At 33.5% G+C, this 10508-nt stretch overlaps 1 protein-coding gene across 1 annotated transcript; it reads left to right on the top strand.

Annotated features, from left to right (window-relative positions):
- The first annotated feature begins 4896 nt into the window (after positions 1–4896).
- LOC141700162 (coatomer subunit zeta-1-like) lies at positions 4897–10508 on the top strand. The gene is made up of 7 exons (XM_074503980.1): positions 4897–5033; positions 6301–6460; positions 8457–8604; positions 8709–8786; positions 9599–9683; positions 10075–10130; positions 10254–10508. Exons 1-7 carry the CDS (start codon positions 5031–5033, stop codon positions 10255–10257), a joined length of 534 nt encoding a protein of 177 aa, XP_074360081.1. The 5' UTR covers positions 4897–5030; the 3' UTR covers positions 10258–10508.

The following is a 10508-nucleotide window of genomic DNA, read 5'->3' as shown; positions in this document are numbered from 1 at the left end:
TCCAATCTTCACATCTTCAATTTGACTTGTCGATATTTCTAAGTTCTCTATTGCATAAATGACTTGTCGATATCTCCAATCTTCATATCTTCATTTGACTTGTCGATATCTCTGAGACTTCTCTATAAGCTATTTTTGACTTATCGATAAGTCATTATGGAGTTCTCGAATGACTTCTCTATAAGACTTAATCCGTGAATTGTAGATTTCTTGACTTAGAATGTTTTTCTCAAAACAGATTTATTCAACTCCAAGCTTCTTCACATTATCTCTGAGGCATGATATTCATGATCTTCTTCCAGAGTTTATTCTTAGGCTTGAGACTGTTTACAGAAAATACTCCAGTCTAATCTATTTACACTTTTACAGACTTAAGTGACACAATACAAAATGGAAACTTAAATTATCAAACAACTTACTTAGGATTGTCAATTTGACTTAGTCTTGTTATAGTACATGCATGTCTTGCACAATAAAAGCTCTACATGAAGTGATCCAGAATCAAATTACTCAACATAATGACACAAAGGTCAAAGTGGATCAACTTTACAAGGCTAGATTTGAACCTTCAGCCTTGGTCATAGAGGAGGTGAAAAATGTTTTGCATAATTCTGTTGTTTATTTGGCAGTATCAAGCTCAGTCCAACCATTGTCTACTTCAACAACCCTACAAATCCAAAATTTGCAAGTTCAAATCTCATTTCTCCAATCTTCAAATGCTTCTTTGACTACTCAAATTTCCCAGTTGACAGCTTTGGTGTAGAGTCAACAGCAGGATATAAAGTCCCTAGTAGGCTCCCACAAACACCTACAGATGCAAAAATCTGTCTCTTTGGGGGCTATTATGGGTGCTTTGAACATTCCTCTTCCTGCCTTTCCAGAAGCTGTTAGGCCAGAAATTCATAGTCCTCTACTCCTGCCTGCTACCAAGACTTAGGGGGAGATAGAAGCTAGACTGCAAAAATTAAAAGAAGTTGGACTACAAAAATCAACATCACACTCTAGCCAAAGCTCCACTCAAATTAAAATTACTCAAGATGTCAGTAAAGACAGACTCCAAAAAGTTGCAGAAGGACCTTGTCAAGACAAAAAGTTCAATGAGTTACTCACTGTGCTGAGAGTCTCTCTTCATAATAACTACATCACCTACAAAAGAGCTTTGGTTAACAATATTAACTTTCTGAGAGTGGTGCTGGTAAAGAATGAGAACTTCATTGAGAAAAGAATAGTTGCCAATGTCAATGACTGTGGTGTAGATAGGTGTCAACAGGTATCTCTCTCAATTATTCAATTCAAGTTAGCATCCGAGCTGGATATCATCATTGATAGGGGTAATCCAGTTATTCCATTAGGACACTCAATTACTAAATGAACTCAAAAAAGCTCAGATAGTTGCTTTTCCTGAAGCTTATCTTTATCCAAGTAAGGGGTGACCTACATATGTTCTCAAACCAGAAAATGCAAATACCTCACAATCCCTAAAAATTATGTTAAAGGTAATCTCAGACTGATCATGACATTGAAAATAAATCTAAAGACCAAGAAGAAGAATACAACTGAAGATGAGGAAGTAATAAGGATTTTGGGAAGATATTTACAGAATGCTGAAACCATGTTGCTAAATACTCAATTCAACACCAAAGATGACTTGGATGATGATGAGCAGAAGAATGATGAGAAAAAACCTTCTGAATCAAATTCAAGTCAATCTATCAAGGAAATTGGTAGTAAGGTGGATGAGAAGAAGAAGGATGATAGAAAGAAGGGAGATGAAAGCAAGAGGAAAGAAAAGGGAGGAGAAGAAGGTACCAAGAAAAATATCCAACAGATTCAAATCTCACAAACTCAAACCTCCAAACCAAATCAAACTCAACCTCAACCAATCCTACCTCAAAAGCCTAAATTCCTAGTCAAGCAAACTGCAAACACCTTACTCAAAATTCCAATCAGATCCAGCCAAGTCACACTAAAAAAAATCACAAACCTACCTTTATTCAAACCTCCAACCAAAACTCATTTCAAGATTGTTGGGAGAAAACCTAAAAAAATGCAAGCTGATGTCGGTGTCATTTGAAACTACTTCAATCAAGATGATTTTCTACCTCTAAACATGAGCATAACAGATGATGACTACTTTCAACAACTATCTGAAGAAATAGTCAAAGCTTGGATTGTTTCTTTGTCTGAAGTAAGAATCTAATATTTGGATGGCTCATTCATTTTGCTTAGCAGAGAAGTAATGGAAACATTCTCAACCACAGAATTGAAGAAGGTGATTAGCTTGATGAAGGACCAGGATACAAGTACAAGGATGTGGAAGGCCGTGATGTCTGAAAGGCTGGGAGAAAGGAATGAAAGACATGTTAGGATTAAGGCTGAGAAGGAGGAAAGGGAAAGGCAATATGCCAGGGAGATTGGGAGATTTGAACAAAGATCAAATGAGCTTGAGGAAAGAGGGTTGAGTAGAATTTCTAGAGATGGACATTTTCTAAACATTCAAGTTGGCAGATTCTCAAGATTCAGAGTTTGTTACCTTAACAATTACTCATTGGATAAATGGCTCAAGCTGGTAGAAGCCTTAAGAGGGACATAAATAATAGAGGAACTCCAAGTGCTAGTAAATCTCAAGAACCTCATTAGGAAAGAATCAGACTACGAAAAATTCATTTGATGGATGTAATTGTTGAACTTATGTAATCATCCAATGTATAAAAGTTTGTATTTATCAATCTGTCAGTTTTTAAGTAATTGATTTTAGCTTGGGGTTAGTCTTATTATCAGACATGAATTTGTGATAAGCAATCTTTTCACAAATTAAGGAGATTGTTGTGCAAGACATGCCTTATAATAACAAAACTAAGTCACATTGACAGCCCTAAAATTTACTTATTTGATAATCAATTATGTATTATATTTCTTGAGTCTGTAAAAAGGCTAAAAGATTATACTGGAGAATTTTTCTGTGAACAGATTAAAGCTAAGGAATAATCTCTGGAAGAAGATCAAGGCATAATCATGCCTCAGAGAAAAGTGTAGAAGTTTGGAGTTGAATAAAGCTGTTCTATAAAAAATACTCTAAGTAAAGATATCGACAAGTCACAGATCAAGTTATATCGAGAAGTAATTCGAGAAATCCAGAATGACTTATCGAGAAGTCCAAAATGGCTTATAGAGAAGTCTCGGAGATCTCGACATGCCTCTCAAAGTACAGAATGCAGACAAGTTAAAGATTCAAGATTATCAGCCAACAAATGATCTATCAACTAGATTAAAAAGTCTACAAAGTAGTTAGAAGAATACAAGATCAAGGGTCAAGATTAACTAGACAAAAGATGGTCATAGACTTGCAAGATTCTGCACATATTTGCTAAGCTAGAAATGGGAGTAGAAAAAGGTTTCTTTAGAAAGTAGTTTAGTACATTTTAGTGCAAGTCTTGTAAACCTGTGCTGCTAGTGTATAAAACATGCACTGGTCCTTAGTTCACATGTAACAAAACAAATCTAAATTTTCTTGTATTCTCTCAAGATAAAAGCTGAGTTCTTATATGGTTAAGAACACATAATTTGTAGCAAGACAAGCTTAATTAATACAGATTAAGTGAGTTTTGAAATACTATACTTGTTGATTTATTTATGTAAACACATTATCTCTGTAAATATAAACTGTCTTGTTCACCTAATATCCAAACAAGTTTAAAAATGTTAAAAATCCAAGAAACACATTCACCCCATGTGTTGCAGTCAATATCTAACATGTCTAAAACTATTAAAAGCATCTAGTATTTAAATAACAATAAGGATACTTCTCTGAACTTTAGAATCTCATTGATTAGTGCGTGGATCTAAAATATTTAATCTTGATGCATTTTATGTCAATTTAATATAAAGACTCATCTAAATGACAATAAGCATAGAGTAGTGAAAACATCCTCAATAACTGATTCAAGATATCTTATTAGGTTTGTGACATGTAATATATCCTGACCCCAAATAGATGTAGGCATGTTAACTTTAAGAAGTAAGGGACAAGTAATAAGTTGAAGTCTCTTAATGAAAACTTCAGCTTGACAATTTCGCGTCTGTACATACTAATTATTGAAAGTTTGAGAATGTGAATTCAGTAACATTATCTGATAGGATGCTCAAGATTCAGCCCTGACCCTACTAAATGCCATTGAAATTAAATCAATCATATATTGAGATATCTGCATGGGACAATTGATCTTGAATTATTATTTTCAAACAATATAAATCATAGCTGCTTGAATATACAGATGCATGTATATCTTTCAGATTCACAGTTTGGGCGATCACAAACACATTTTTTATTCATATTTGCGGTACTACTATTTCTTGAAAATTTACAAAATACACAACAATTGTAATCGATTCACGCATAATTACTAGTTATCCATTAAACAAGAAGAGAAAATGTGACTACAATTCGTAATTTAACATATTCAATAATGGTGCGAATTATCAAATATGACATACAATCCTACAATTTTTTTTATGGTACTTTAGCTTGCATTATATAACCTGAAATTCAATCAAAAGCAAGTTAATTTTTTTCAAAAAAAAAATGAAATAAGAAATTATATTTGGTTATAAAATATATTTTTTCAAATATTTTTAGAAGATTTTAAAATCATAAAAAGGTCATAAAAATTTGGTATTTTAGACAATTTCTTTAAAATCTGATACTCCTTTTATATTTTATATTTGACTTTTCAGTACATATTTAAAATTGTTTTGACCTTATAATAAAAATAATTTTTTTAAAAAAAATCTGAATAAAAAAATTTAACTTATACAAAAATTTACAAAAGGAATATTTATAAAAAAATTGTCTTAACTAAAAAAACACAAAAAAAAAAACCAAGCTTGTGTTTTGATAAAAATAATTCAATAATCAAATACATTAGTAAATTCCAAGTCAGGATTCAGGAAGTTCCGAGTTGCGCTCGCGTTGCACACCTCTCTCTCGATCCAAAGTGTTGGTCCTCTCTCTCTCTCTTTCTCGCTCAGAAATGGTGAGTTGTACTTCATCCCGACTTTTATTCACTTCGCTGCGTGTTTCTTGCCCCCAAATTTCTCCTTTCATCTCGTTTGATAATTTTAATTTCTGATGCTAATAATAATAATAATAATGCTCCACTTTCAGTTTTTGAATTTAATTGAATGCCCTTTTACATATCTGAGATTTTAGATATACTATTGTTCATGTTGGTATTATTATCATCATTTTTCATGATAGTATTATTTTCATTTTTATATCCTTTGGAAAACTGTGTAAATGACTAGATTAGATATAGACCCCGTGCTGCTTAATGTTATTAGATTAGATTCAGATCCATCTGATTATGATCATACTAGCTTCCATTTTCTTTTCTTATATTGTGTTTGATTATTGAATTTGAGCTTAAAATTGACATCGAAAGATCAACATTAAGCAAGAAGCTACTTATATCATGTCAAACTGGTCGTAATTGTTGAATATCATTAAAATTTCATAACGGGCAATAACCTGTTTCACTTGCATACTTAATCGTTAATTACCCGTTTCACCTGCAACCCTTGTATTGACATAGTTGTTGAACTTCTTAGAGGTCAAGTGACAGAACGAAGAGAGCCACTATCTGTCAGAATGCATAGAGAAGCGCACTATAGATATGTTAATTACATTTAAACCCAACAAAGTAATTGACTGTAATCGTGTAACCAATAATACACAAATTGTTTTTACAATTTAATAAAATAAATGCGCATATCAATGAAATTAAGTTGTCTGCATTTAGTCTTCATCTTCTTCCAGACTAATAATTTCAACATGTAGTTGATTAAGGTCGACTGATACAATTTTAAACTAAGTTGGATATGGTTCAGTCCCTTTTTTGTAAAAAACATCTAGTGCGTCGCACTTATGAACGGTGAACAACACCTTTGGTATAACAACACTCCTTGAAGTGGGATAAGCTTTTTTAAAAGCAAGGCATACGCTTTGCTGGGCTTGTGATTTTCACAATCTCGGTAATTATCAGAAACCGATATGTATGTAAGTTGATATGAAAATTGAAATTATATTCTTTAGCTACAGTTATGAACTATGCCACATTTATTCTACCAAAGCTTGTATCATCTCAAAATTTTGAGCAGTAGTATGTGGCAGGTCTTGTAGGGGATATATCTCTGGGGAATTTTAAGGATCAGATTCATGTATCATCAAGATTATTTAATACTTTTGTAAGAGAATGACGAAAAAGTGACTTTAACGCTATATTATTAACCTACTGTTTGCAGGAAGCCTGCCCGTCTGTGAAAAATATTCTTCTTCTAGATTCTGAAGGGAAACGTGTAGCTATCAAGTACTATTCCGATGACTGGCCAACAAATAGTGCAAAGGAAGCATTTGAGAAATCAGTTTTTACTAAGACCCAGAAGACAAATGCGCGGACAGAAGGTACAGTTTTGTTTCTACTGGAAATCTAATTTCTTGGTTTCTATTTACTTGGTACATTTCTTTTTAAAGCAATATTACATGTGGGAATGCCATCCTTCTAAAGCTCTGGAGATTCTGGCATGCAATGTACTTCTATGCAGTCAGATTAGACCTACGAGTCTTACCGAAGGCGAAGAATATCTCTAAATATCTTTCCCTTATTTGATGCATATTTTGGTGAATAAAGTTTTCGTTGTCACGGACTTAGAACTCCCTTAGTTCAACCGCGCCGGCACTTAGCTCTTGTCTCCCCTTGAGAACTACTAAGTAAGCCTTTCTAGCCAACTAAGTGAACACACACAAGAACACTTAAAATATTTGAAGAAAGAGAGGAACTTTTATTAGTATGAGCACAAGTGCTTACAAGTGAGAGTTTTTTTACAGCTTCTTGGATGATCCTCCAAATGAGGGGACCTACTCTATTTATACTACTCTTAGAGGATTCTAGATCCTTTTACAATATTCCTCCACTAAAGAAGGTTCTAGGTTTTCCATCTAAGATATTTTCCCAAGTACATTTCACCTGATTCTAGAGCTTTCTATATTTACAAGAGATTATTATAATATTCTAGATTACTCTAGAAAGTTCCGCGATAAACAATGGCAGGGACGGGTCCAAATTAAACGGTACGTGACACTCTCCCCCACTTAATGAGGCACCCTCGGCGACGTGTGATAATCTAAAATCTGTCTCTTGAACTGCCACAAGTCTTGTTCATTTTCCATGTAGCCTCACTTGTGGGTAGTCCTTTCCATTTTACCAAGTATTGAGTACTTGGTGGTAGGGTTGTCAAACGGATATTTTGGATACGGATCTGCCTATATCCGTATCCGGATCCGAATTCGAAAATTCATATCAGTATTTGTATCCGAATCCGGAAATATTTAAAGAATAATATCTGAATCTGGATCCGGTGGATACTATCCGGATACAGATAATATCCGGATCTGAATCCGATTTTTTTATTTTTATATTAAAAACTCAAAATAAAATAAAAAATACAGTAAAAATAAAATTTCATTTTTAAAAATTAAAATAAGAATTAAAGCGATTTAATCCTATTTTAATTTATTCAAAAATTAATTTTTATTTATCTTTTCAATACATTTGTTTCTTTAAATTGTTGAACTCAAATGATTTTTTTTTTATATATGTGAATACTATTTTTACAATTATATAAAATTTGGATAAATATAATATTTAATTATATATATATGTGTGTGTATATATATACACATACACACACTATAAATTTAATATAATAAATTTTAAATTATATAAATATTTAAATATAATATATTTATTCAGATTCAGATATTATCGGATGCGAATATGCCTATATCCGTATCAGTATCCGCAATTATCGGATTCGAATATGGATAATATCCGTTTTGTTTCGGATACGGATAATATCCGCTTTATTTCGGATACGAGTGCGAATTTTTCGGACGAATATCGAATTTTTTGAATTTTTTTGACAGCCCTACTTGGTGGTATGCCCCGACGCCGAATGATTTGATCGGTCAACACCTTGTCTACTTCTCACTCAAACGACTTTGTCATCAATGGAGGTGCGCAAGATGAGTCGTTCCTTAAAGGATCTTCCACGTCCTCGTGGTAAGGCTTTAGCATGCTCACGTGAAAGACCGGATGAATCTTCCTATGGGGAGGTAGTTGCACCCTTACAGGTCCTTCATATTTGCGAATCAACCCCTTATGCACCTTTCGAAAGACCTTAAATTGTTGGGGAAGTTGTCAACTTACTGACGTCAGTGCTTGCACACATCCCCTATGATCTCAACCTATTTGTGGAACTATTCTGCTGTTAATTGAACTATAATCAAGGCAATAATTTTCTTGAGCTTTTGCATCGAGTTGTTGCATTTATACTCACATGCTAATAACATGTGTGTATCAGATCAATAATGTATTGCTAATAAAATTTTATCCATGCAGCGGAGATAGCAATGTTTGAGAACAGTATTGTTGTGTACAAGTTTGTGCAAGACCTTCATTTCTTTGTTACTGGGGGTGAAGATGAAAATGAGCTAATCTTGGCCACTGTCCTTCAAGGATTCTTTGATGCAGTTGGCCTTCTGCTTAGGTATCTTACTATAATATTTGATTTTATTTATTCTTTTTAGCTTTTTTATATGTTGGCATCTTCGTGATAGTTTTGATATCTAATTTGGCATCTTCGTTTTCTAGGGGCAATGTAGATAAGAGGGAGGCACTTGAGAATCTGGATCTTATTCTTCTGTGTCTTGATGAAATTGTTGATGGCGGGTACGTTTGGTAACTGTAAATCTTTTGTTAAAAAAGGTATTTTCTGCAAAATTGCCCAGCTGATGCATAATAAGTGGCTGATACTTGATACAAGACTTTAATTTGTAAGGTTCCTATAATTCAATTTCCCCTTGCAACCTAGAGATAGTCATGACTATAAAAAGACCGATTGACATTAATCTGCAAGGATAAATTGGATGCAAATAGCTGAACAGCTTAATTTTATCACTTCTTGTACTGTGTCAAAAATCCCAAAAAAAAAGAATGCTCTGTACATAAACCACTAAAAAATATTTAATATATCTAGTAAATGGCATACCTGTCTCTTTAAAAACAAAGATGTGGTTCGACTGCTAGGCCTTCTTATATCTGTACATGGCTTCAAGATACCTACTTACGGTTTTCTTATTTGTCACTATACAAGAAGTTCTTGGTTAAGCCAGAGATAAAGTAATTAAGCTTCTCACTCGCAATCAACTTTTTATTATATGATGCCAATTGCCAAATGATGCGTATTTTTATCATCGTGTTTAGATAATTTAGAAGCAGCATATCTGTCTACTATCGATGCACAATTCATTAGCTTCATCTTTCGTTTGTACAATTGATTAGACTGTTAGGCTAGGTGAACCTTTAATCTCATGTGAACCTCAGGAAAAACTGCTTTCAGTTGCAAGTTGTTGAAGGAGAAAAGCTTACTCCTATCTCTACAGCACACAATTTTTGGGGCTTAAGCTTATTTTAAAAAGTACTAGTTGGTAAAAAATAGTTATCATAACATGTCTGGTTGTCTACTTTCATATACTGTGCAGAATTGTTCTTGAAACTGATGCAAATGTCATAGCTGGGAAGGTTGCAACGCATAGCGTGGATTCAGGGGCACCTTTGTCTGAGCAGGTATTGGTGTATTATGATTTTCATTCTCTACACTGGTTAGTAGAAAGAAACGTGAACTGTAGATCATATCTTTCTAACTGTTTCTTCTTTGTTTTATTGCTAATTTTTTTTAAAAGAATGTTAATATTTTGAGTGAACCAATTTATATTTTGTTGACACTCATTTTTGATGATCACACTATCATTGAAATTCTCCTGCACGCAATTTCTTCCTCAGGATTTTTAATTAGATTCCGACTATAATCGTTAAATATTGGATATTTTTCTTTAAATTTTTTTTATAGAAAAGAATAATCATGGGAATGTTCAAACTTAGCTATATATTTTGACAAATAATCAGATTGTTTGTCATGGATAATATGTACATGCTTATGTGAGGCTCTACTTTACAGACAATCAGTCAAGCACTGGCAACAGCACGAGAACACCTAGCCAGATCTCTGCTGAGGTAATGCTTTTCTTAAGCACAGCTAACCATAATTAAGAAGGATCTTTTGAATTGCATTTGAATTTCAGGGGTTGACAATTGACAAGGTCCTTTTCTGATTGAATTTGATCTTATTAATTCCAGCTAATGAGGATGCCATTTGGTGTGAAGACGAGGATCATCTGGTTGAAAAGGAGCTATATTTGGTCTATTTACATATTTTTGTACTGGGTTACTTGAGAGTAGAATGGTAATAGATAAAGACAGGCAGCTAGATGGTGCTTGATTACTGTTTGTTGTTAATCCTCATACAGGTGTGTTAGGATGCTTTTTAAGTGTACAATGTTTTGGTCAGAGTTTTGAGATATATTAACAAGTGTGGGCACTCATATTTTTGCC

Source organism: Apium graveolens, unplaced genomic scaffold (assembly GCF_009905375.1).
Source record: "Apium graveolens cultivar Ventura unplaced genomic scaffold, ASM990537v1 ctg182, whole genome shotgun sequence".
Lineage (NCBI taxonomy): Eukaryota > Viridiplantae > Streptophyta > Magnoliopsida > Apiales > Apiaceae > Apium > Apium graveolens.
The sequence above is the reverse complement of the archived record's forward strand: the minus strand, read 5'-3'. Positions and strand labels throughout refer to the sequence as shown.